The sequence below is a fragment of the Paroedura picta genome, chromosome 11 (assembly GCF_049243985.1).
Source record: "Paroedura picta isolate Pp20150507F chromosome 11, Ppicta_v3.0, whole genome shotgun sequence".
Taxonomy (NCBI): domain Eukaryota; kingdom Metazoa; phylum Chordata; class Lepidosauria; order Squamata; family Gekkonidae; genus Paroedura; species Paroedura picta.
The window spans coordinates 41,468,805-41,496,535 of record NC_135379.1 but is presented as its reverse complement, the minus strand read 5'-3'; the positions used below and the strand labels follow the sequence as shown (position 1 = coordinate 41,496,535).

The 27,731-nt window shown below is 44.5% G+C and overlaps 1 protein-coding gene across 2 annotated transcripts; it reads left to right on the top strand.

The window, feature by feature from the left end:
* The first annotated feature begins 678 nt into the window (after positions 1–678).
* TGM4 (transglutaminase 4) lies at positions 679–27,399 on the top strand. 2 transcript variants are annotated; one of them, XM_077303945.1, is made up of 14 exons: positions 679–731; positions 8,802–8,981; positions 9,907–10,013; positions 10,746–10,875; positions 11,656–11,774; positions 14,241–14,348; positions 16,870–17,044; positions 17,884–18,022; positions 19,343–19,446; positions 23,127–23,378; positions 24,528–24,830; positions 25,270–25,439; positions 25,878–26,014; positions 26,716–27,399. In XM_077303945.1, exons 1-14 carry the CDS (start codon positions 716–718, stop codon positions 26,855–26,857), a joined length of 2,082 nt encoding a protein of 693 aa, XP_077160060.1. In that variant the 5' UTR covers positions 679–715; the 3' UTR covers positions 26,858–27,399. The 2 variants fall into 2 exon arrangements, with proteins under 2 accessions (XP_077160060.1, XP_077160061.1); XM_077303946.1 differs by lacking the exon at positions 679–731 and adding an exon at positions 7,208–7,226.
* Positions 27,400–27,731: the final 332 nt, after the last annotated feature.

The window sequence follows — 27,731 nt, the reverse complement described above, 5'->3', positions numbered from 1 at the left end:
AAGGTGTCACTGGACTCAAATTTTGTTCTGCTGCTTCGGACCAACACAACTACACACCTGAATCTATCTGGGGAAAGTGAGGTTGTAGATATGTCACTGATAGGGATGCTTCTCAGTTGGGCAGCACAATGCCATCCTTGAGTCCAGAGGCCAACCATAAAGCTATGTTGGTCTTAAAGCAATCACTGGACTCAAACTTCGTTCTGCTGCTTTCAACCAAAATGACAACCCATCTGGATTTGGACCGACCGGCCTTGACTCTGAAGGGGATTTTTCTGATGGGTCCCTCCTTCTGAAGCGTTTCATGGCTGACTGACACGGGTATGTGTGTGTGTGGGTGAGAGAGAGAGAGATTCTGTAATTTCTGCCATTAAAGCCCTTCGGAGTGTCTGCATTCCGCTCTGCGGGTAATCCGTTTATTTGTAAGGGGAAACAAATGTTTGTGGCTTTCAGTTGTTTGGGGGATAAGTCGCCTGTCAGAGCTACACCTGATTTGTGTCTTGTAGCCACTTAAGGGCTTTTTAAAATGTCCAAGGTAAAGCTTAAGCCATTCCTTTGCACCAACTCCCTCTTGCCAAACACCACCCACCCCTTTGACATTGTATACTTTGACACCTCCAAGAATCTGATAAAAGGGGCAGGTTCCTTCAGCAGAACATTCTCCACGCCACTGTTGCCTTTGCCATTGGTACAAGAACAAAGCCCAGGAAGGACCATGAGTCAGGCACCTGGTAAGTTCAGGAAAGAGCTCCGGGGATTTGAGGTTTTGTCATTGAGCACCTCAGTGGGTGATCAACCCAAGAAACACGCTTTGTAAAAGCTGTTGGGGGGAGTATCTCACCCATCAAATTAAATGGGCAGTTGATTTTGTGGGTTTGTACTCATTTCTGAATAAAACTTGGGATCTTGGTTCTTCTGATGGGCATAAGAACCTGCTTTCTTTATTGTTTAAAAGATTGCTGCAGAAGCTGAGAGAGAGAAAACCGCAGAAAGGACAGTAGAGTTTGCCTATTGGCATGGCAAACACTTCCTAACTAGTTTAATTTGCATTTAAATTATTGTGCTAGACCAATGAAAGGTCAAAAGAGAAAGCTAACTTTTTAGTCATCATGATTTCATTGGTTAAGGCTTTTAACCCCATGCCCACTTGCACATAAACCTAATAGGGACACTTCTGTATAGATGTCTTTAGTATTATGTTGGGTCAGTGCAATTCCTATGCAGAGCAACTCTAGACTAAACCCATTGGTCCCTACTCTGGTCTAAACCTCCCCCCCCCCTGAGGTTTTCCTTTTATGTGTCTTCTGCATCATATTAACAGTTGCAAGTAATCCGCAGCCTTCTACCTGAGAGATCCTAACAATATTAGGCCTCCTGTATCCTTAACAGTATTTGTAGGATAAACCATTTCAACAGGGAAGTAAGATGTCAAAGACCTTCAAGGACCTGGGAAATTTCCTTATTTGCCTCAAAAGGTTTTATGAGCAAAGATGTGAAAGAGGGGTATTATTCCATAATTGTTAGAGCATCGGACTTCAATCTGGAACAACTGGGTTTTAATTCGTCCCTTAGCCATAGAAGCCTGCTGAGTGACCAGGGGCTCATCACAAGCACATGCAGCCAGCTGGGTGACCTTGGGCTCTTCACAGCCTTGATAGTGCTGTTCTTACAGAGTAGTCCTGTCAGAAGCTCTCTCAACCCCACCTACCTCACAGGGTGTCTGTTGTGGAGAGAGCAAAGAGATTGTAAGCTGTTTTGGGACTTCTTTGGGCAATTAAAACTGAGGTATAATAAACAACTCTTCTTTTTTTTGACCTACCCTCACCAGGCTGTTGTGAGGATTATGTGGAGAAGGTGTGATGATGATGTGAAAAGCTGATTTGGTTACACAGTCAGGGAGAAAAGCAAGATATTGCTTACAAAACTCTCCTAATGTCACTTAAATCGTGACATATGATTCAAAGGAGGGGGCAGCTGGATCAAGGCAGTGGTACGGGATCAGAGGAGTTCTACTTTCTCCTCTTGCAGTATTTTCTGGGTAGAAAAGGTCCTTCTAAGAAGTTGATAGCCCCACAAGGGAGAAAAGGGGGGATGCCGTAATGTGGAAAGCTGGGTGATTTGCCCAACGTTCATTACTGATGTTACTATTAAATGCTATTAAGTTAGCATGTGGGCAAGGAGTAGAAAAAGTACTGGAGGCCAAAACACAAAAGTGATGTTAATAATAAGAATGTTGTTAGTAGGGCAGCACTGATGTTAAGTGGACGCACACTGTCCAGTATCTGTTCCACTTAATATTTCTGGTAAGGCCTTGGAGGAGGAGCGAGTCTCATGGGTTAAATGCCACTCAGTGCTTAACACCCACTCAGGGCGGCTGTCCCACCCCTGAGTACCTCCTCCTCCAACCGGCTTGCCTGTCTGTCCAGTGGCCATCCAATCACCTTCCATCCCCCACCCCTGACCACCCCCTCCCCCTTCCACTTCCCTCTGAAGCTCGGAGGCTGCAAATCCCTGCCGCATGAGAGCTGCCCCTGCTGGTGAGTTCCATAACAGCTGCCTGCAGCCTTTCCAGCTCCTGGAAGGAGGCCATCCAGAGAGTGCTTCCCCACTTCACCTCCCTAATCTAGCACCCATTGCATTCCCGAATGCAACGGGCTTGGCCCCTAGTCAACAATAAGAATGAACATAGTGGAAAGTAGCAATGGACAAATAACCAATATCAAATACAAGCTGTGAGAATGAACGGCATCTCAGACTAAAGAAAAACCCATTACTAAGAAAAGTGCTACTTCCTAAGAATAAACCATGCATCCCAGAGAGCCGGCCCAGATTTGTTTCAGTCTCTCTTCCTTAGAGTTGAAAGCTATGATGTACATGTTAAAGATTTCCTGGAGCAAACACCATGTATACAATATGCCCTAAATGTTCAAATATTGAACCTGAAAGGATCCTTTGCCCCAACAACGATCCGAGGCCTGGGGACCAAGCCCTGTGAGGAAAGGCTGAGGGACATGGGAGTGTTCAGGCTGGAGAAGAGGAAGTAGACAGGGGACATGACTGCTGTCTTTAAGTGTCTGAAAAGTTGTCACTTAGAGGAGGGCATGGAGCGGTTCCTGATGACAGCAGAGGATAGGACCCGCATTTATGGATTTAAACTACATGTAGAACGTTACCAGCTAGATATCAGGGGAACAAAAATTGACATAGTAGTTTAGCAGTGGAATAGGCTGCCTAAAGAGGTGGTGAGCTCCCCCTCACTAGTGGTCATTGAGCAGCGGCTGGACAGGTACTTATCCTGGGGGATTTAGGCTGATCATGCACTGAGCAGGGGGTTGGACTAGATGGCCTGTATGGCCCCTTCCAACTCAGAGATACTATTCTATTCTCACTCCATAGGTCAGATTCTGATAGATGTGTTTTTAAAAAAATCTTTAATACCATGCCAAGGAGAGCTGGGTCACTCTTCACTCTTCCAAAACCAGAGCCCAACTGGCCGCAAAGGCATTAGCAGATTATGGGTGGCATCTTGGCCACATTGATGCTTCTCTTTTTACCCATTGGGTGTCTTTGAATGAATAGAACATAAGGCTGACTTTTGCATCTATGCACCTCTATGGACCATCCATGCATCTTTGTCTCTATGCACCTCTGAACCTGCAAGTAATTTTGATTCAGGGAGCCTATTCTACACACAATAGATAATGCACTTCCAATGCACTTTAGAAGTAGATTTTCCTGTTCTGCACAGGAAAAATCAAGCTGCCAAAGCACATTGAAAGTGCATTATCCTATGTGTGCGGAATGGGCCCAGGTCACCGGAAAGTGAGATCTCTCTTCGGCAAAAGGCATCACCTTGGCTATGGATGTTTGTTCAGGGTTTAGTGGCGAGTAATCTAAACAAGTTCGTGCAGGAATGAAGAGTGACAAGATGCATTTACTGTGGTTGGTCTCATGGAATCCAGAAAATATGCTGACCTTGTAGCTTGTTTCGTAAATGCAGAAGTTTGTGGAGAAAATATTTGAAGGGACTGCCGTCACGAGATCTCTAAATAGGCGTTTTCAAGATCTTCCGCCCCCAAATTGTTAAACTAACCCTAATTCAAGGTGAGAACCATCGGTTTCAAACAATCCTTAAAGGTTACTTCAGGGATTATTTTCAATTTCTTCGGTCACCTTGCTTTGTTTTGCCCAAAATGAATGGTAAGCAGTTGTCTGAAACTACGTTTAACATAGTCGGACATCATGGAGTAGACAGGTTGGGTATGGGAGTCCTTGCCCTGCGTCAAAGATGTGAGTTGTCAGTTTTCATTCCTGTGCGTACAATAGCCAGTTTCGATCAGAACTGCGGCATGGGTAGTGTAGGGATTCAGCTCCTCTGTACTGTTTTCCCAGCCCATTTAGTAGTACAGTAAAAACTGATCCACACATGCAGGTGGATGGCTTGATAGTCTCCAGTTTATCCAAAAAAATCCACATAGAATGGAAATGTTGAGACACAGCGCCAGTGGCAATCCCCCACATGCAGCCAGCTGGGTGACCTTGGCCTCGCCACAGCCCTGATAGAGCTGTTCTGACTGAGCAGGAATATCAGGGCTCTCTCAGCCTCACCCACCTCACAGGGTGTCTGTTGTGGGGAGAGGAAAGGGAAGGCGACTGTAAGCCGCTTTGAGCCTCCTTCGGGTAGAGAAAAGCGGCATATAAGAACCAACTCTTCTTCTCCTTCAGTAATATCAGGGCTCTCTCAGCCTCACCTCCCTCACAGGGTGTCTGTTGTGGTGAGAGGAAAGGGAAGGTGAATGTAAGCTGCTTTGCAACTCCTGGTAGAGAAAAGCGGCATATAAGAACCAACTCTTCTTCCTGAATGAATGAATGAATGAATGAATGAATGAATGAATGAATGAATGAATGAATGAATGAATGACATCACCATGGCCAGGCTCCACACACAGCTGAACTTAGTGAACATGTACAAGTGAGATGGCTCCAAGCAGCTGGGGCATAGCGGGAAGCTAATGCACAAACCTAAAACATGTTCCCAAGCTGCTTATCAGAGGGGGAAGCATTCTGTCTGACATTGCACTCACATAAGCAACACGTAAAGGGGCATAATGAGTCTGTCAAAGGGAATTAGGATCCCTGCAAAAGATGTGTGCGGTCGGAATGAACTGCAGTCCTCATGTCAACGTGTTTCTGTTTCTTGCAATGCCTCCGGCTAAATCATAGCTCTGTTTAATTTACGAAGAGGAGTGCCAGTGATTAAACTTGCATGTAGGTAATGCCTTGGAAACTATGCTGTCCAGTCCCAGGTGCCTTTGTGTAGTAGTTAAGGGCAATGGCTTCAATTCAGGTTCAATTCTGTGCTCCCCCAAATGCAACCAACTGGGTGGCCTTGGGCTCGCCACAGCACTGATAAAGCTGTTCTGACTGAGCAGTGATATCAGGGCTCTCTCAGCCTCACCCACCTCACAGGGTGTCTTTTGTGAGGAGAGGAAAGGGAAGGCAATAGAAAGCCGCTTTGAGATGCCTTTGGGTAGAGAAAAGCTGCATATAAAAACCAACTCTTCTTTTTCTTCTTCTTTAGCGACTCAGTTACGGGGAGGAGGGAAATGTTCTTGTGCTAACTAGCCGAGGTGTTGGGAATCCTGCATGGGATGAGATGCCTGTCTCTTTTCTTTTGCATATAGGTGCTTAAAGTGAGCAGGGACTCTCAAGCTTCAATCACTGGTACAATGTTAGGGCAAAGAAGTCCCCTTCCACAGCACCACAGCCACAATCCTAATTCTTTCCCTGAAACTTTTTTTTTTTTTGGCTAAATGACACATGTGAGCATAGATCTCCAGCAGCACATGTCATTTGACCCTCAGCGCTTTGGCCATCCAAGTCTCAGGTATGGCATCATAGAGAGCAGTGGTCTCCAGCCTTTCTAGACCCATGATCCCCACTAAGCTGTGAACACATCAGAGCCCCGTGTCATAAAGAGGACAGATTTATGACCTCATTGGCAGCCTCATGGCAGAGAGCCTGGACAGCCAATCAAGGGAGTTGGGGAAAGGAAATGGAAGCCAAGATCTAGACAGCAGGCTGTAATTAATGAAGCACCTCTTCCCCTCTGAGTCTCCTTGTCTCAACATCTTCCCAGCATGGAAGCAAGCAAACAAAGGCCAGACAGAGGGCACTGTGGCTCACCACATAAGTGCACTAACAGCATGTCCTCCTGGAGGGCAGTAAAAAAATGACTCTGGATGGGCTCATGAACCATTTAATGGCCCCAGATACAAGAAACATTAGATTCCCAATATATCAATTGTGAGGTCAGGTATGGCCACAACACACTGTGAGGTACAGTTACGACCATGACATACCAGACAATGTATTTTAGGAATGCCCAAATGTGAACAAGTTCTGTGCTGCCCTTAATGCATTTGCCATGTTTGTAGCAAAGAGACCTTAAATGTGGCCCAGGTTCTTAGAGCAGCTGGCTCTTTCTGGACATGAGGATGCATCTTAAGGGCAGTGTCACTTTAAGAAAAACCCAGCTGTCTCTGGAGCCGCAGAGGAGGAAGAAGAGTTTAAACAGAGGCTGGAGAGCCATCTGACAGAGAGGCTGATCCTGTGAAATTCCAAGGGGGTGGCTGATTACAGTGGATGAACGATAGGGATGTGAGTGTCCTGCATAGTGCAGGGGGTTGGACTAGATGACCCAGGATGTCCTTTCCAGCTCTATGATTCTATGATTCTATAAGAGTGGGTGGCTAGCCAGTGCTGGCAAAAGAGACAGAATGGAGGGGGCAACTGACTTAACATTGCCGTGGGACATCAAAAGGCCATGCTTGCCTCTGTGCTGATTTCCCAAACAGATTCTAGAACTCGGCAAGAGAGAGTTTTAACCTCTGTCATATGAAACCAAAAGCCCTTCATACAATTTGAGCTTTCCCCCTAGTTAGAGCAGAGCCTCGCTGTGATTCCATTGCCTGGCAATTGACGCGCATTCTAATTTGCTTGGTTGCAAGTGCTTCCTGGAGTCTTTCATTAATGATTTGTTTAATCACAATCCTCTATTGTGAGATGGAGAGTTTGTTTTGTTAACGTTTGAAGGCATTATAAAGGCAGCACATTAAGTCATCAAGCTGTCCTTTGTGACTCCTAATGTAGAATTGTCTGTACATGCTGTGGCTCAAGTAGGCTCCTTACTATAGATAAACTTTACTGTGGCCTACTATGCATGGGTATTTCCCCTCACTTTCACTGTGCATGTCTGTCGGGTTTTCTTTGTCATGCAGATTTTTCTCCTTTTAGTGCTCAGTTTCCGGTTGTTGTTTCTCTGGGTTTTCTAAGAGTGCAGTTGTATCAATTTCCCCTCTAGATTTCCCCTCGAGAGCCAGTTTGCTGTAGTGGTTAGGAGTGCGGACTTCTAATCTGGCATGCCGGGTTTGATTCTGCGCTCCCCCACATGCAACCAGCTGGGTGACCTTGGGCTCGCCACGGCACTGATAAAACTGTTCTGACCGAGCAGTGATATCAGGGCTCTCTCAGGCTCACCCACCTCACAGGGTGTCTGTTGTGGGGAGAGGAATGGGAAGTGACTGTAAGCCGCTTTGAGCCTCCTTCGGGTAGGGGAAAGCGGCATATAAGAACAAACTCTTCTTCTTCTTCTTCTTCTTCTTCTTCTTCTTCTTCTTCTTCTTCTTCTTCTTCTTCTTCTTCTTCTAGATTCACTTTCAAGCTAAAGGTAATTCAAAAGTATACAATTTCCCTTGGATTTCCCCCCACCCTTTTACTGTCCCTTGAAGGTCATTCCCCAACTCTTTAACTCATTAACTGTTTACGCACTGGGAACTTCACTGCCCCAGCTCTCGTGCAGGAGCACAAATTGGGGGCAGATGAGGTACATCGGACCAAATGCTCCACTGTATGGATACAGGAAGAGGTGGGGCAACCTACCACAACTTAAACTCCAGCCTGCAGCCCAGCATGAATCCTCCAGTGTGTAAACGGTTATTGAGTCACCCGCTCTGTACCTTCCATCATCCTCCCTCCATTGGTGTACAAGCTTCATTTTTCCATCATTGTTATAAATTTTCACAAATGTTTTGACAAGCTGTATAGTCTAGTGATATGTAACTATGCTAATCTTGGTTTGCTGAATTAAAAAATTAAATGACGGGGGCGGGGGGTTAAAAGGAGCTTTACAAAGTTTTGTTCCCTGCCGCTATTGACTTGTAAAGGGGATTGAACAGGAGGCAAACAGCAGCATTCCCAGTGCAGAAAAAAAAAAAAGATTCCAATGCTATATGCAAACAAAATCAAGGTGGGGATCATCAGAACAGAATGAAGTTGACATGAGATATAATGAGAGAGAGAAATTGGCATGAGAAGCCTAAAGCTTTGAAAACATTTTTCCTTTTAATGCTTTAGTGAACAAATTTTGAGAGAAGCATTTTGGAAGCCTAACAATGAAGCTATAGTCCCAAGAATGAGGGAGGAATGTCTTCCATTGAAGACAATGGGAAATAATAATGAAATAAAATTATTAAAACAAAAGAATGGTAACAAGAGAAACAGGAATGAAACAAAGCCATACAAAACAACCCAATATAACAAAACAGTTATTTTGGGGATTAATAATAATAAATACATTAAATTAAATGGAGGGAGGGAGGGAGGGAGGGGAAGAATGATTGTAAGCAGTTTTGGGTCCCTTTTGGAAAGCAAACAGGGTATAAATGAATGAATGAACAAATAAATAATTTAAAAATCTCTCATTGTGTCTCTCCCCCTCTCTTCTTTGTCATCACTTCCAGGAGCTCCTCTGAAGGCCGTTGGGATTGATTTCCTTAGAAAACACAACTCCTGTCTCCACCACACCAGTGATTACAGTAACTCCAGTCTGATTGTGCGGCGTGGGCAGGAGTTTCAGTTGAAGCTGACCTTCAACAGAGAGCTGAAAGACCAGGACAAAATCACTCTGCAGCTCAGAATTGGTAAGGAGACCATGTTTTTTGGTTCACTATAACATCTCAAGGTGGGTATCAAGAGTTCTGTTCCTAATGGGTTCCATATTCCATTACATGGACTGGACCAAACAAGTGCAATCAAATTTACACACACACCCTAAATTAGAAAATCCGATTTTTAAAAATCTTCTGTAATTTACATATTGCAGATAGGTTTATTGGAATCTGAACATTTTTCACAGGGCTCAGGTGGTAGGGAAAGAAAAATGAGGGGCCACTATGGAACAGAAAATTGGAATCAGGGGATATATTCCAGGAGTTTATTGTTCGTAACCCCGTTATGTACATCAAGACACAGGCTAAGGTGGTGGTAATGGGGATAGTAGTACTTGTAGTATTTATTAATACTTCTTATTATGGTGGGGCTTGCAGATAGTTTATCAACTGGGCACAGGATAAGGAAACGCTGTCTAACAATGTGTCAGTACTCCATTCCTCAGACTATCCCATTCTTTCTTTCCAAGGAGGCAACTCAACAAATCCCCCTTTGATATCTCAATGAATTCTTCTTCTCCACTGCCACCACCACCAACATAAGGAATAAAAGGTTGATTTTCCCCACCATAGTTTTACTGAGAGTCTTGTGACTTTGACATCAGATGCTAGTTTTTCTGCTCAACAAACAACTGAATATATTGTATGGCGATACTTGTAGCCTTTCAGTAGCTGAGTGTTTGTAATACAGAAGAATAATGTAACCAGGCAGATCACTGTTCTCTGCCCTCCACACACACATTCACAGGGACATCCTGTTTCTATCCAGTGGGAAGCAGTTGCTGGTAACCTGTGCATTCGAATACCCATCAAAAATAGACAGTGCAGAGCAAGGCGGCTCCCATGCCATTTGCTGGCATGCTGTAACATTACCCTTTATGAACTTGAATTCTTCCAGGTGAAAAACCAAAGCAATCCAGTGGGACTCTTTTATCCCTGAATGCAAGGTCAGGACAGGAGGTCAACCGCTGGTGTGCCACCATCCGTCAAGCCAACGGGAAGGAGGTATGTCGTCTCGGAGGTCATCTGGCACCAGGGTGGTGTCGCAGCTAGGATCTTGGAAAACCAGGCTCAGGTCTCCACCCTGCCCTGCAAGGTCTCTAGGTGACTTTGGGCCAGTCCCTCTCTCTCAGCCAGACCTACCTCACAGGGTTGTCAGGAGGATAAATTGTTGGAGGGGAGAATGATGTGCGTTGCCCTGACAGAGGCGATAACACCAGCTTGGTGGAGTAGTTAACCAGTTTAGTGTAGTGGTTAGGAGTGCGGACTTTTAATCTGGTATACCAGGTTCGATTTCAGTCAGAGTAGAAGAATATATCCATCTTGTTGTACTGAGAGCCAGTTTGGTGTAGTGGTTAGGAGTACAGACTTCTAATCTGGCAAACTGGGTTTGATTCTGCACTCCCCCACATGCAGCCAGCTGGGTGACCTTGGGCTCACCACAGCACTGATAAAGCTGTTCTGACCGAGCAGGAATATCAGGGCTCTCTTAGCCTCACCTCCCTTGCAGGGTGTCTGTTGTGGGGAGAGGAAAGGGAAGGCGACTGTAAGCTGCTTTGAGCCTCCTTCGGGTAGAGAGAAGCGGCATATAAGAACCAACTCTTCTTCTTCCGATGCTGTGCTATAGATCATAAATGAAATGTGATCAATGCTCTATTGAAGCCCAACTCAGACCTGTCTGTGAGAGTCGGGTAACCAACTGCAGGTGCTACGTTACGACTCTTGTCTTTCCCACAGTGCCTGGTTGTTGTGACCAGCCCAGCAGATGCAATTGTTGGGAAATACCAGCTGTGTGTGAAAACGGGGCCTAATGTCTATCAACCTGAGAAGAGCTTTATCTATGTTTTGTTCAACCCTTGGTGTAAAGGTAATCAACCCAGTCTAAAGACATTTCATTTCTGCTACATTCTAAGATGGTGTGAGATGATCTCTCAAGCCACATAATGCTATTCACTCCTGGGCTGAGACTCCCTTGGGTTTTGATGCTGCTCACCATTTAAGTGTAAGGAAATATGTCTTTTGACAGAAAATTACACTTCTAGAAAACAGGTTTCCTATCCGGAACCCTGGCTCAAATTAAACCAAGCCTGGTAGGTTTTCATAAAAGACCTTTGGGATGTCTCACTGCTTTCCTTTCTCTGGAAATGGCTGAACTAGGACAAATCCACCTCCTGATGCTGAATACCTTGAACACAGCTGTTTTGTATTCCAAGATCAGCTGCTCCCATTGGAATTGCAGCAATGACCTGCTTGAAAGCACCAGTGTAAACGGCCCAGAAATGAGTCATTGAGAACTGTGCGCTGGATTTGCCTAAGCTGAATAATAACGGCTCTGTTCCCAGAGGCTGTGTATAATACAGGGTTCCCAATGCCAATCTCCAGGTGGGCCTTAGAATTCTCCTGGAATTACAATTGATTTCTAGACTACAGAGAGCCCATGTTCTGGACAAAATAGCAGCTTCAGAGGCTGGACTTGATGGCATAACATCTCTGAGGAGGTCCTCCCCATAGAAACCCCACAGTCCCCAGTATCCACCCCAAATCTCCAGATATCTCCCTATCCAGAGTGTAAGAATGTCTCTCCCCAGCCAGTCTAGCTGTCAATTGACTGACAAAGCTAGCGGTATTCTCATACCTTTGCTTTTAGCCGACTCAGTTTTCATGCCGGATGATGCTGAAAGAACCGAATATGTGCTCCTTGATACTGGCTATATCTACGTTGGATCACCCAAAAATATATACGAGAGGCCTTGGAATTTTGGGCAGGTAAAGAAAACCCCACTTATTTCTCATCCATTCATTGTAAACAAGCGTTGTTATTCTGTTTTGTGAAATAAATCTGACTCTTAGATGGATTAATAGGGTCGAGTGATAGAATCTGCTTCATCCACTGTTGAAACAGAATGGAACCATTCAGCACCATGTCTGGAGAATTGAGAGTCCCAAGTCACTTCTGCACGGGAACAATTCCTTGCTTCCCTCTCACTGCCCCTATGAATGCAAAGGCTTCTGCTGCACAGGGTCCCTGCCCCGTCCCTGTGCTTCCCTAATGCACCTGCCGCTCCCTTCCACCTGCACCACCAGCAGGCTTTTTGCCTTTAAAGAAAATCATAGATTGCTACTGTGTTTTAAGGCTATAACAACAGACCTACTGACAATTTTCTCGTAACTAGCAGAAATTCCACAGGAGGTGAGAAAGAATAGCAGGCAAATGGGGGAAAGTGCCAGGTGGTGCTGGGGGGGGGGGGACTTAGCCATTTTCATCTAGGCAATTACAAAGCACATAAAATATTTCACCGCATGGCCCATAGGCTGTTATATTATAGGGAAGGGAAGGATATCAGCCCATCATTGGCCATTGGGGGGGGGAATTGACATGACCGCATATGGTCATAACGCGGATTAATGTTTAACACATTAAAAAATATTTTACAATTCCAGGATCATCAAAGAAAGCCTGATGTAAGGAAATACAGATCTTCCCAGCTGCACTTTCTCCTAACTGACTTTATGATACAGTCTTTCCTGAAACTTTGTACTAAATGTCGGGTTGGAGAAAGTGTGGATGGGCAAGGTAAGATTTCCTGAAAGCTGTAGAAGATTTCCATAAAGATCATACCAATACAAGTTTAGGGAAACCCTCAGCACAGCCAGGGAAAGCACAGGAGGCTGGCAGAAGCACAATGAATGAATGAATGAATGAATGAATGAATGAATGAATGAAGGAAGGAAGGAAGGAAGGAAGGAAGGAAGGAAGGAAGGAAGGAAGGAAGGAAGGAAGGAAGGAAGGAAGGAAGGAAGGAAGGACCAAAGCCAAAATGCAGCCTGCTGTGGTTTGAAGGAGCAGGTGGAGCAGCTGTGCAGTGTACAAGCAATTGAGCTAGGACCTAAGATTTGTTGTCACCATGAAGTGGCTTTGGATAATTAGGTAGCCCTCTTCTTCTTCTCTTGCCATAGATCATAGATTATTAAGGTTGCTTATGAGACATCAAAGGTTACCATCAATGAAAAGAATTGCTCCCTTATCCATAAAGCATTGTTCCTTGACTAACAGCGATGTTATGGTAGCAGCACAGTGATGCATGCAGTCACAAATATCTTGTGAGCAAACTATTAGCTTTGCTCTCCAATGCTCCAGGGCGTCTGTCCGATCAAATATGGCAATGAGGTGAAAAGAAAATGTTCCAAGATCCTGCCACCAGGTGGCAGTAGATCACTGGCACATAGTTGTCTATTGCCAGAGCAAAATGGTCGAATGTTCCTATTTTTATTATGTATACAAATTTTATGTATAAAAAGGGAGCTCTGGTCACAGCCAAGGAATTTGTTGTCTGCACAACCTGTAACCACCAGCATCGGCCTTAGAGATAGTTGTGTTTAAAAGCAACAAAACGCTTCCAAATAAGAGTTTAATGGGTGTATCTTAATAGGGAGAATTTAAACCTCCACAGCCCCTTACCAATAGAATCAAAGTCCAGTAGCACCTTTAAGACGCACAAAGATTTATTCAGGGCATGAGCTTTCGAGTGCAAGCACTCTTCCTCACACTATGATCTCCTTTCATGACTGTGGGAATATAGAACAAAAATTATTTCTGTTACATTAGTAAACTGTGTCACACATCCAAATACAGCCAATGATAATTCTTTACCAAAACAGCCAATCAATTACAAGATAATTGCCGGTAACTATCTTATCCCAAGGCCAGGGAGTAAATTCAACATACCATAACATTACCATTACTTTACAGTCACATTATCACAGTATCACAAATAAAATAAGTTGTGAGGAATATGGATACTCAAGTTGGGATAAAATAGTTACCTGCAATTACCTTGTAAGAATGTTTCACACTGGCATGGGCACAGATGGGGCAAGCAACATATGGTGATGTGATAGCCCCTGATCACTTTCACAGACCAGTTTTATTTCTCCCATGTTTGTGTGAACGACAACTGAATTTCAAGGGGATTGATTGGCTGACGAAGTACTTGCACTCGAAAGCTCACGCCCTGAATAAATCTTTGCTGGTCTCAAAGGTGCTACTGGACTCTGATTCTATTGTGCTACTTCAGACCAACACGGCTACCCATTTGAATCTATCGTTATGGAAGGCACCTCATTTAGCCCCTTACCGATGTTCACGTACCAATGAAATAAGTAAACTCATCTTTAAAAACGATCAAACTTTGCTTCCTACTAATTCTGCTTCCCCCACCCAACTGTACACAGTTTGAAGAAAATGTCTTGGACTGCTGCATCTACCTTCTGGACAAAAGCCAACTCAAGCCGACTGTTCGAAAGGACCCCGCTGTCATCTCCAGGAGCATGTCTGCTTTGGTAGGTGCTTCAGGCAACGGCTGGCCTCAAGTCGGTCTCTGTTAGTTCATGGAGAAGGCAACTCTTACGACCCCTACCCACGCACGACTCTCTGGTTACGGCTGCCATGGAAAATCACATCTCACTGTAGACCAGGGGTAGTCAAACTGCGGCCCTCCAGATGTCCATGGACTACAATTCCCAGGAGCTCCTGCCAGCATTCGCTGGCAGGGGCTCCTGGGAATTGTAGTCCATGGACATCTGGAGGACCGCAGTTTGACTACCCCTGCTGTAGACATTCCATGCCCAGGAAGTCATGTTTAAATGCATCAGTGTGTGTTTGCACACCATGTGCTGTAATTTCCTGCATGCTTCATGTGCCGAGACACCTCGATGCCCCTCCTTGAGCACTGAAATATCACTGAGAAGAGGACGAGCCAGAATGGTGGCAGGGCCGAGGAATGTACTTGCTGCCTAGCAAGAGCACCATTTCTCTTCTCCTACAATCATGGGGATGATTTAAAACGCCATTCATTTATGCCACAGCAGCTTTCATTGAAGGAACATAATAAAGCTGGGGTTTAGGTAGAACAAGAAATATTCTAAGAACACCAACAATGACAAAAAAGCCCACTTAAATTATGAAAATGGCCAAGTGCTGAAAACGGGAAGGGGTGACCTGCTTAATCAGCCTGAGTCCTGCTTATGACATAGCTCCCCGCTCCCCATTGGCTAGGGAGAATCAAGGCGTATTTGGAAATGCTGCAGCCCCACCTAGTGGGGAAGCCTAGCTACTGCCCTGAGTTTGGCCCACAAGTCCAAGACCGGTTCCGCATGGAGGCGCAAATCTTGTGCTGCCTCCTGCTTGCAAATGCATGGTTGTAAGCTGCGTGTTTGCACACCCCTTCATGGGAAACCCCCTTCCATGTTTTCCCTCTGCCTTGTTGTGGCTTTTTGCCTCCTGACAAGGCTGCAAGGGTAAACAAGCCAAACTTCTCCCCCCGCCCTCCCCCCTTGGCTTGTTAATCACAGCAAGCCACCTATCACAGCACAGCAGTTCTCTCGCGGACTGAACCTTCCTCCCCCCCCAACCCGAGCCCTGAAATTATTGTTATTATTTTTAAAAGGCACTTCTGCGTTGCTATACTTGATCATCCTTTCCCTGTTCATTCCCCATCTCCAGAAAGCACAAACGGGGCTGCATTTTGCCTGCCTGATTTGTGAGAGGCTGCACGTGGTAACTGGAGCCCAAAGAGTCATTTTGTGTAAACAATTGGCTTAAAAACAAAGTGCACACTCACCTGGATGATTGGGAGATGGCTGCTTAATTACCCCCCCTTTCCCCATACATTCCCCCATTCATTCCCCCACCTCCAGAAAACACAAACGGGACTGTGTTTTGCCTGCCTGATTCCAAAAAGACTGTGGACACATTAAAGAAGATTTTATTTTACCTTTGACAATGTAGCTTTGTGGTCGTGCTGCAACGCAGACCACCCCATTAAAAAATAAAACTCAGAGCAGGAAATGGAGAAAGGAGGATGGGTGTAAGAGCAGGACAATGTTACAGAGACTATTGCACCTTCCCCCCTCCATACAGGCTTGCCTCTGGTTGCTCACTGTTGGGATGTGAGATAAAAAGTGGCAAATCCATTTTTTGCAGTTTGCCTCATCCGGAGGCAAATCTGAGCAAAACTCGAGCCAGCTCCTGGAATGCAGGTGACATCGTGTAGAGGGGGCTCTAAAACCTGCCAGCAACCAGAGGCTGTCCAGGGGCAGATTCCTTGTGTGGAAACAGTCTCAGTCATGATCAGAAGACTGCAATTTTTCTCATCATTTGTGAAGCATATTTTAGAATGAGCGCTGGATTTCCTCTCTTCTCTTGCTGCTGATCAGGCAATGATAGGACAAATCAAACTCTTGTTGAGATGTGCAGAAGGGCTTCCCAAGCGTTCCCAATTCTTTTGAGGACACAGTCCCAAACATCAAGGCCACAGAATAGCAATTTTCCACTTCTCACCAATTGCCTCTCCCTTGTCCTATACACGGTCAAATACAGAGGAAAAAACTAAGAATGGACAGCTAATTTATCTGCGGGTAGTTGTGATTAGAGGTATCTACTTGTTCTGCAATTGCGAGGCAATTTGTATGCAGGATGTCAATCAAATTATTACGTGCAGGACGGATGGATACTTGTGAAACTAGAACGCTGATCCATGGCTATGGTGTCAATTCATCATTACCCCAGCCGCTCTCATTATACAGAAATGTTTTCTGATCTTGACCTTTCGAATTCAGAATTGTAACTCCCCAAATTGCAATTTACTTCCCAGCTTATTTAAATAATAAAAATGTGCTCTTTTTTGTGTTGGGAATGGAAGGCCCAGTGTGATGTCAGATGGGGAGGCTGAGAAGCATCCATCAACTGATGTTCCAGCCATGGTACAGTTGTTCTGGAAGGCTGCCCAAAAGACAAAGACGAGGGAAGGGGTCAAGTTTTGTTTTCTTTGGCTTTGTTCTTTTGACGAGTGTGTGTTTTTAGGTGAATGCCAATGATGATAAAGGAGTGCTTTTCGGCAACTGGTCAGGACGCTATTCGGGTGGTACTTCTCCACTGGCCTGGACTGGAAGTGCCCCAATTCTGCAGCAGTATTACAAAACCAAAAAATCTGTCAACTTTGGTCAGTGTTGGGTTTTCTCCGGAGTGCTTACTACAGGTAGGACATGCATTTCAGAGATATCCTACCTGTTCTGTGAGTTAAACAGACCTACGGTGAGAGCCAGTGTCCCTCTGAATACATCCAAGAGGGTAAGGCCTTCTGGGCCTTCTTGCCTCAGAGGGACAGACCAGAATGAATGAGATGAAATTAATGCAAAAGAAATTCCATCTAAACATCAGGAAGAAGTCCTGACAGTTAGAGCGGTTTCTTAGTGGAATAGGCTTCCTCTGGAGGTGGTGGGTTCTCCATCTTTGGAAATTTGTAAACAGAGCCTGGATAGCCATCTGACGGAGAGGCTGATTCTGCGAAGGCTCAAGGGAGTGGCAGGTGACAGTGGATGAGAGATAGGGTTGTGAGTGTCCTGCATAATGCAGGGGGTTGGACTATATGACCCATGAGGTCCCTTCCAACTCTATTATTCTATGATTCTACCTGGTTGGCTATTAAGTGCAACGGGATGCTCATTCAGCAGTTGCTCTGTTGTGAGTTCACTTAACCTCAAGGACAGGTCCATCAGTTGGTATTAGCCAATCAATGATTCCACGGTCAGAGGCAGTAAGTCTCTGAATTCCATAGCTCGTATAATCCTCTCAGAGGATGGGGTTCTCAACTGTGAAAAAGGGTACTAGGCTAGATGTACCATTGGTCTAATCCACCATGGCAGCTCTCATGTTCATACATTCATGGTAACTGGGCAACAAACCCAGTCCCTTTCATACCATGTCTCATCCCTGATGCAGCCTCATCATGGAATTGTAGGCTGTCATGAACAATGGGCATAAAGCGATCTGGGAAAGTGAATGATTGAAAGTGGATACCTTATATCTGTATTTCAGTGATGCGAAGTTTAGGGATCCCAGCCAGAAGTGTGAGCAACTTTGCTTCCGCTCATGATACAGAGGAAAACCTGAAGGTTGACATCTACTTGAATGAAAGGGGAGAAAAAGTAGAGGACTTAACGTCAGACTCTATCTGGTAATCACAATAAGCAATTGAAGTAATCTTTTTCTTGCATTCTTATTCATGGGGAAATATAATTGCTTGGAACCCACTTGGAATTTTCACAGGTGGGGAATTTTGCCAAATCCCACTCACAAATCCTGCTCAAAGAACCCTCTGCAACCATGTGGGGGAAGAGTTGGAGGTCTCTGGTATGAAGGGGGAACTTGTGAAAATCACTCCCTACCCCTGTGCTTGTGTCAGTTCCAGGCTTGATCCAAGCCAGTGGTTGAGGTTGTGAGATAGACATCTTTTTATAAGGTTGACATCTCCAGGTGGAGAAATATCTGGAGGTTTTCATGATGGAGCCTGGGGAGGGCAGAATTTAGGGAGGGGAAGAAATTCAGCAGGGGATAATGCCTCCAAAACAGCCATTTTCTCCGGAAGAACTGATCTCTGTCAGCTGGAGGTCTGGGGTGATTCCAGGTGGATGGCAGCCCTATATTTTTGGCAATGCACTTAATACAAACATCTGCACCCCTTTCTCTTTTGTTCTGTGCAGGAACTTAGTGAAGTGAGGTCATAATAACTAATTGGATATTTCTGTGCCAGGAAAAGACTGTGCCCCAGTCCTTCCAGGGTATTTTTAAATCGAAAGTGACAATCCCAGTTCTACATTCTCACAATGCTACATTTTCGTCCTGACCTCCCAAGAGTCCTTGGGGCTTCTCAGAGCTTCTCTTCCTTTCTCTTTTCCTTACAAAACCACTCCTAAAGGGCTCTAGACGTGTACAGACTGGGAGGGAAAATCATCTGCTTGCCCTGACGTATGCGGGGAAACTTTAACTGGTTTACGCATTCAGACATTTTGGAAAACCTTTAACTTCAAACAGCATGGAAGTTGGGCAGCACACAGTACCCAGGCTCCACCAAGCAGCAAACAAGGCATGGCTTCTTCCTTCAGTCAGTCGAAAGGAGAAACTGCCCTTCTCTTCTCAGTCCCGAGGCATCCCTTCTCAGCTGCTGATCACAAATGGCTTTACTTGTCCCCATATTGTAGCTGCAGCCCAGAAGGGAAGTCAGGCCTCCTCGTGCTTCTTCTCTGCAGGACAATATCTCTGCAGCAAGCTCTTTGAAATCTTTTGTGGAAGGGGGTGGGAGACCTGGCTTAGTGACAGAGCTGGTGCTTCCCCTGGGAAAGATTCCCAACAACAGCCCTCTCCACGTGGTTTGTACTGCAAAGTCAAATTCAAGACCAGTTATTCTTTGGAACTGGTTGTATGGTCTAATCTGTATGAGGACAATGTGGCATCGCAATAGAGATGACCTTTCTTCATTTGCAATACCTGTGCACAGGAACTTTCATGTCTGGAATGAGACTTGGATGAAAAGGCCAGATTTGCCCAAAGGCTTTGACGGTTGGCAGGCAATTGATGCCACTCCTCAAGAACTGAGCCAAGGTAAGACTGAAACAGGAAACATAGAAATGCATGTAGTTAAATTGGTCGAGGTAGGAAAGTAATCGAGTCGTGTACTGATTGATCTGATCATCTGTGCTGCGGACACACACATTTGATGAATTGCTGAAACCCAACTCGTTCTGTCACTTTACTGAATGCACAGGCCAAATTCTTCCCATTGGGAATAGCCCTTAGGGGATTTAGAGTGTTGTGCCAGCGGGAGGTCCGGGCGTAAAATAGTGGCTTGCAGCTGAAATTCTGAGGGAAAGCTCTACTCTGTCCCCATGTGTCTATGCGTGCTGTAGCACTAAACCCACCAACCCCAATAGGATAAATGGGGATGAGTTCCCAGGAACGACACTCATGTTCCCAGGAAGTACACTCCCTTGTAATCTAGTAAACCTCATGGCTGGTTGCACGAACTCATGGGCCAATAGCTACAGCTGAACAATATGAGTTGAAGAGGTGAAAGGGAGAAGCCAACCCTGTTTAGAGCCATGCACACAGAGTCACAAGCACTCATGCATACAAACTCCTAACATGAGTTCCATTGCGGAATTCCCGTTACATCTGCACTCTAAGACACATGTTTCCATGGTACTTAGAGATACAAGATGGTGCCTATGTGAGCTACCAGAAATCTGTTACCCAAATTGGAGGTCTGCTGAATTTTAGATGGGAGACTTAGCAAGTCTCAAAGTAGAGATTTAGAAGAGGTGGAATGTCACCAGTGTATATCAGGGTTATTCCCTTAGAAACTCTCAATGAACCAGACTGCAATAAATGAAAGTGCTTATTATTAAAAGGTGATTAAAGCAACTAACAAACTTGCACACCAAATCAAAGTAATGCATGCAAGATTAGATAAGCAGGGTTGAGAGGGTTTGATAGGAAAATATGAAGGGAGAAAATATAAAGTATAGCTACCTTCTCGATGTGATGAAGTCTTTGGAAATGATAGTGAAGCCTACAAGAGTGTAGGGCTGTGCATATTGGATCCAAGAAAAAACACAGAGATAAAAGTTCTGGTGTATGACTTAAATAGCAAGATGTGGATTTTGAAGCTAACGTTTGGTGCTGTAGCTCCTGAAAAAATATCCTTGAAGTTTTTATGTGTGTACGGCAAAGGAACTGGAAGCATGTCTTCATGTGCATCTCAGCTTATATGGAGTTTGTTGTCATGTAGCCAGGACAAGTACACTAACCTCCATTTTAGATGAAGTGAGACCAAATCAGCTCAGTCTACACAAAGGAATGCTATTTAGTATTCCTTGCAACATAATAGTTGTTTCATGTCGATGGCTTCTCGACAATCAAAAGTTCCAGAAAGCAGTGTAGGATGTGTCACCGTTGGCAGAGCATGCTCAGCATGTCTTTGCTGACTGTGGAATAAGATTCTCCTCCCGCTGCTTCTGTTTGCCCAAATGCCTGTCTGCAATGTCAGTTTCTATAGAGATGGAAGCAGGATCCCTGACAGCATCTCCTAGACTGAGAATTGCAACCATAGCTACCAGGAGCGAACATGCAAAAGAAGTGTGTTTTTTTTTTGATCATCTGAGAGACTGAGGGGAGGTAGAAGGAGAAAACTTATTGTTTTTATGGTTTTGTATGTGTATTTTAGCTTTGATTTTAATCATTTCATTGATTTTTCATTTTATTTTTTTAATAATTACATTTATAGTCCACCTGTCTGGGTCCTGCCATCTCGGGGCGGGGTACATCACATGACAATAAGAGTACAGTATAAAACATGCAATAAATAGCTTAACATTTTGTAAAGATGCATCCCAATATCTTCAGCAGTTAAACTGACAGCTCACCATCATTAATTAGTATTTATGGAGAGCTGATTAACTGGTAGGTCTCTGCATCAAGAGAGGGATCAGTGGGAGATGACATACAGCAAAGGAAGCCTATATGATACTGGATTGTTTCCTGTGTGCTGGCCTCAACCATAAGGCTGGCAGAAGAGCTCCATATTACAGGCCCTGCAGAACTGTACTAGTTCTGTCAGGGCCCCTGTGTTCTCCAGGAGCTCATTCCACCAGGCAGGGACCAGGGCCAGATGCACTTCTTTGGGTCTGGGAGTCACAAGTTGGTTAGCTGTAGCTGATCAGAGCATTCTCCAGGTATGCAGGTCCCAGACTGCAAGTAGCCTTGAAGATTAACACCAAAACCTTGAACCAGACCTGGAACTCGACTGGCAACCAATGCAGCTGCTCCAATACTGGTCTTATATGGGTCCTCCATGGTGTCCTTGCGAGGACCCCATCAGCCGCATTTTTAAACATTTGTAACTTTCGGATTAGAGTCAAGGGTAGGCCTGCATAGAGTGAGTTATAATAATCCAGTCTACAGGTGACTGTTGCATGGATCACTGTGGCTAGGTGTTCCGGAGACTTATAGGGTGCTAGTAGTTTAGCTTGGCAAAGATGGTAGAATGCTAGCTTTGCTACTCTAGTGATTTGAGCCTCCATTGACAAGGTGATTTTTATTTGGTTTTAAAGGCATGGTTTTATTAGGTATATTAGCTATTCTGGGGGTCATGATGAGGGCAGAAAGGTGGAGTATAAATTTTGTAAATAAGTAAACAAATTTGAATTTAACCCAAAATGTCAGGGAACCAAAGAAAGGGGCAAGGTGAAAAGGAAATGTGAGGAAGAGAATGTCAGAGCATTACCAAAGTTGACCCCTCCGACAAGAGCTCTTCCCTTGAATTCAGAGCAGTATCAAGGCCCATAACGGAATTGAATTGTACTGTATTTTTAACTGTCCAGTTGGTTTTATTTGTTTTAATGTTTATATGTTTTTAAGCAGTGCTGTAAGCCACACTGAGCCTATCATACAACTATTATAAACAAAAGCAAACAAACAAATAAAATTAATATCCCCCATAACGCAATTAATAAACTGTAGCATCCAGCATACAAGGATACAGGCAATCCATAATTCCATGCTGTACTATGTTAAGACATGAAATCTGGAACCACTGAACGTTTTTACCACCATAGACAGAGCATTGGTTGGGGTTCCATCCTTGCTCTCTGGTCCCTTTGGACTCAAGCAGTTGATTAGTCATAAATTTTGAGATTAGTCGTAGATCTAGGCTCTGGGACGGCTTCTTTTCACACCCATCTTTTGTATATTAATAGGAGAACTGCTGGACAGTTTTTCTGACATGTTCGAACTTGGGTGGACAAGGATGAAGATGGGGATGGGGAATATGGATGTCTGACCCTAAATTTGCACCTGTTTGTCATGTCCAACATCGGAGTTCAGTCGCCATTAATTATTATTACCAGTCTTTAGGTGGGAACTGGTGATCTCCTGGGATTGCAACTGAACTCCATTTACAGAGATCAGTTCACCTGAAGAAAATGGCCAAGGTAAACTCTATGGCATTGTACCCCATTGAAGTCCATTCCCTCCTTCAGTCTCCAGGCCCAAAATCTCCAGGTATTTCCCAACCTGGAGCTGGCAACCCTATCATTAATCCATGTCTACACCTAGTCTACTTTGCTATCCAGCTAGGACTTCCTTGTTAAAAGGTGTACATTCCAGGTATTTCTATGAACACAAAAATTTACTGGTCACAAAGATGTTCCCGTGAAGACCACACCGTGGGCCAATGCGCTGTTCTGATAATAAGAACGAAAATTAACATTTAATCTTCTCCACAGGGATTTTTCAGTGTGGCCCTTGTCCTGTAAATGCAATCAAAAACGGAGAAGTCTATCTTCCCTATGACTCCAAGTTTTTGTTTGCTGAGGTGAATGCAGACAGGGTCTTTTGGCTTGTAAAGGATGTGGATGGTGAAAGCCAATTGGTCAAGCTGCGTGAAGAGACCAAAGTGATTGGGAAGAGCATCAGCACCAAAGCAGTTGGCAAGAACACCCGCGAAGACATCACAGTTCAATACAAATTCCCAGAAGGTGACCATTACATTGAATGATTTCCCTCATATGGTAGAAAAACAAGGCAAGCTTTCGTGGTCATGTGACTCTTCCAGATTTGACAGGGAAGTCACCTGACAGTTGAATTAGCATAGGCATTTGTAGGAGCCACAAGCTTCTATTGCTTTCCATTTGAAAATTGTATGGATCTTTTCTTAAAAGGTAATGATATGGCAGTTGGAACTCTTTCCCACCTCCCTGCTCTTCCGATCTACATTTTAGTTTGGTGTTAGGGGTGAAGAATCTAGAGCTTATCTGATATTGCTTGATATTTATGAAGTTGTGATTTTCTTCTTCTGTGAATAAGACTGCCAGCTCTTGATGTGCAGGAGAATAATTGCTATGATCCAGTCCGTGGGGTCTATGGACCACCTTCCCCTTGCTGATTGGTCATGCTGGGACTCACAACTTTTGGGTTTTCCAGCTTTCAAGGACAGAAATGGGAGAGGTCACGAAAGAATGAATACCTGCCCTGACATGATGTGTCATACATCTCCTGTGACTTTTTTGAAAATATTTTTTGTTTGACAAGCAGAAATGTTGGTATCTGTGCTGTAGATCTGAACTGTTTAAGGCCCATAGTCTCTGTTTCCCATATCAACTAATAAGATGGGGGACTTCAAATGGGAACTTCTCCAAGGGGACTTTTATTATCTGAAAGACTAAAAATTTTCCTTCAGAAACCTTGAGTAGCCTTAAGTCAACTGGTCAATGTCAACTCAGTAGTAGCTATAATATATTAAGCCCAGGCGTTACATTGTTTTTGGTGTACCTTTCAGATTTATTAGACTGCGCACCTCAAATATTATTTGTGAATTAGACAATCAGTCATGTACTATACTGGTACACTCATCAGAAAGCCAGCTTGGCTGCAGCTCCTGTTGATTGTACAGAACAGCAACTGCAGCTCTGCTGCCAAGTACTGTGTAATGGAGTCTGAAATTTTAATTACTGATCATATTCTTTGAATGGAATACAATATTTTGCATAGCCTGCTGGAGATTCAGTTGGCATTCCTCCATCTTGAGATACAGTGGCTGGCCATACTATCTACATTTGGTAGACAACGGATGGGTAGCTGTCATAAAGCTGAATGTTGACATCAGGATCTTCTGGTATTTCTTTCAGATTCTCTGGAGGAAAGGAAAGCAGTCGAAACTGCTTGCTCTTATCTAAACTCTAACAATCTGGGTTCCTGTGAAGTTACACCTCCCCTAGAGCCTCTTAAGGCTAACCTCCAACTTGGGATGGAAGGCGAGACAACCTTGTGGCCAGGGAATCCCATCGATCTGAATATTGTTGTAAAGAACGAATCCGCAGGCACGTGGACCGTGGACCTTGTTGCCTCTTGTCAACTGGAGTCCTACATTGGAAAAGTGGAGGCCAGCCTTGCAACCATCAAGCAGACTATCCAAACAGAAGGCAAGCCTGGTATGTACAGTAAAACAGCATCCATGTGCTCTTTCTTATGATGTTGCTATCTACATTAGAAGAGGATGTCTTCATACATTGTCACAGAGAGTCTTTCTTTGATAGGAACACAGTTCTTTGAGCCACAGATAAGGTTGTCTACACAAGGGCCTTTCCCTTTATTCCACTTCCTGGTAGGTATACCTTTTCCAATTGGAAATGGAACACATCAGAGAAGGGAGGAAACATAGGTTTCCTCCACTATTAGGAGATGTCTGATCCATGAATGACTTGTACAGGTCCATACCCTTTGCTTTGTGGTCCTCTCCCCAGTTTTCCTGGCATCTTCCCCTTGCAAGAAAGGGGCACCATCCCAAACTGTTTGTAAGCCAGGCACCATGTTTCATTCTTGCCTTGCATGTTTCTCTTGCTAGCTGACTCTGCTTTGTCTTTGGCACAGCTATTCAGATCCCTCTGAAAGTAGCAACTGAGTCTTACCTAAAAGCACTGATGGCAGTAGAAGATGAACTTTTGGTCAAAGTCAACATCATTGCGGAAATTCGGGAAACCGACGAGAAGCTCACAGAAGAGCTGACTTTGACCTTCCAGTATCCGCCTCTCAAAGTGGAGGTAAGGCATTAAAACTGGCAGTCACTGCTGAGATCCCATATAGTTGGAAAAACTAAAGGTAGAAGAAATGGAGATCTAAATAAAAGTCTGGAAAGAAGCACCAGGGAAGACGCCACAACACATGACCTGAGCCATCAGGTCAAAGGTTTGCACATGTGCCCTACTATCTGCCAGGGATATTCCTGGACCAGCAGGAGAGAAGCAAACATGGGCAATGCTCATCCAGACCTGGGTGGGGGGTTTCATTTGTAAGTGGGGGGGGGGGGAAAGGTTCTTTCCTATCCTGCTCAGTCCGGCAACGTTTTGAAGGTGCAAAACATCCATGCATGGACACCAAAGGTTATTAAACAATCTTATTCATTCCATTTAGAGGCTACATGTTTTCTGTACATTCTTTAATCCTATCTCATTTTCTGTTGCTTTGTCTTTGTTCTGCAGATGCCAGAAACTGCCAAGGTTAATGAAGATTTTAAGTGTGCATTCATTTTCAAGAATACACTCTCCATTCCCTTGGAAAACTGCAAATTGCATGTAGAAGGCCTGGGCATCTTTAGAATGGAAACATTTGATCAAGGGTATGAACCTAAAAGGAACTGCTTTAGGCTGAATCTGACCCAGAGTTCCAGTACAGTGAGAGCAGTTTAGGGATAGGTCAAGTTGTTCTCTTCTTGGCTTCATAGTTAATATGTGTATGTGTTACGTGCTGTCCACTCACAGCCGTCTAATGGCAACTCTATAGGGTTCTCAAGGCAAGTGGTTAAGAAAAGATGGTTTGCCATTGCCTGCAGCTGCCAACTATTCCTTGGTGATGTCCCATTCACATAACAACACTGGTTCACTTCCAAAATCTGACAAGATCGACCTAGGCTATATGGTTACATCCAGCTAATGGCAGCTAACGATTCTATAGTAAAGACTTTCTATATTACAGAGAACCTTGTCTCCCTCCTCTGTATCACTCCAGTCCACCAGTGAAGTTGATAAGCAGTAGAATCATAGAGTTGGAAGGGGCCATACAGGCCACCTAGTCCAACCCCCTGCTCAATGTAGGATCAGCTTAAAGCATCCACGATGAGCATCTGTCCAGCCGATGCTTGAAGTCCACAGTGAAGGGGAGCACACTACCTCCTTAGGGAGACGATTCCTCTGCTGAACTACTCTGACTGTGAAAAATTTTCTTCTGCTGTCTAGCCAGTACTATTCTACATGACTGTGGGTCCTGTATAAATAATATGCATCTTTTTTTTTTTGTTTTGCTTTCCCTTTTCCTTCTTAGGGATGTGGCTCCGGGCAACATCTTTAAATCCAAAATCATCTGTGCTCCGAGGAGAACAGGGACCAAAAAGATTGTGGCCAAGCTCAACTCCACCCAAGTGAAAGGGATCACTGTGGAAAAGCTGATTACCATCACGGAATAGGAGCAGTTCCCAAAGCCAACGTGTGGGGGGGCCAGAGGCTTCCACTCAGCCTTATTGACACCGCCTACAGCTCAGATGGCGAACCCAAACAAGAGAGAGAAAGAAACGCTAAGAGAATTTAAGTGGCTTAAGGGTATAGCTGTTTTGATTCTAGCTAATGGGGACTTAATCGAGATTATTCAAATCTGCTCTTAGATGTGTATAGGATGAGTAAGAACATGTTCTGTGGAATTTGGAATGGGCATTATATCCGGGGCTTTGGCAGGGGCGGGAGGAGTTGGCTCTGTTTTCCTTTAGCAAACAATTTATGGCTTTGTCTGTGGCTAACAACATTAGCTCCTTCTTGTCCTTTGGGCTGACGTAATGGCCTTGCCAGCTGCTCGTTCTGCTGTTAGCATTTGGGTCCGCAAAACGCTGTGTTATTACGAAGCTGCCTGTCGCCTGCTTTGCTTCATTGTTTGGTTGTGAAGTTTACCCAGAGCTGTTTCTATTCTGTGATCCTAAATAGAGCTCTAGCTATTAAATGCAACATTAAAAAAAAATGGAATGGTGTCGTCTCTTTTCTCGGGCTTGCTGTTTCCCCACTGCCCTTCGCCTGACAAGCAGGCAGCCCAACTCACAAGCTGGTTCCTTTTACCCACTGTGGGAGACTCCTATATAAATGCATTGCCCTGAGGCTGAACTTTCAAGAAGAGAGACCATGACCCACCCGTCTATCTGAACTTTGTCTCTTGCCAAAAACACAGGCTATGCCTATTGAGATCTCAAGAAGCCAGATATGAGCTAAGCTGAATTCCCCGATCGCTTTGGTCTTTACCCTTTCCACTGATTAGCAGAAGCTGAGGGAAGCATGTATATTTGCATAGTCTTCAGG

Bases quoted from the DNA above. Each gene is read 5' to 3' on its own strand.
- TGM4 (XM_077303945.1), top strand. The intron at 11,775-14,240 runs GTAAAGAAAACC...AACTGTACACAG, and splicing joins GGCCTTGGAATTTTGGGCAG to TTTGAAGAAAATGTCTTGGA. The intron at 18,023-19,342 runs GTAATCACAATA...ACCTGTGCACAG, and splicing joins TTAACGTCAGACTCTATCTG to GAACTTTCATGTCTGGAATG.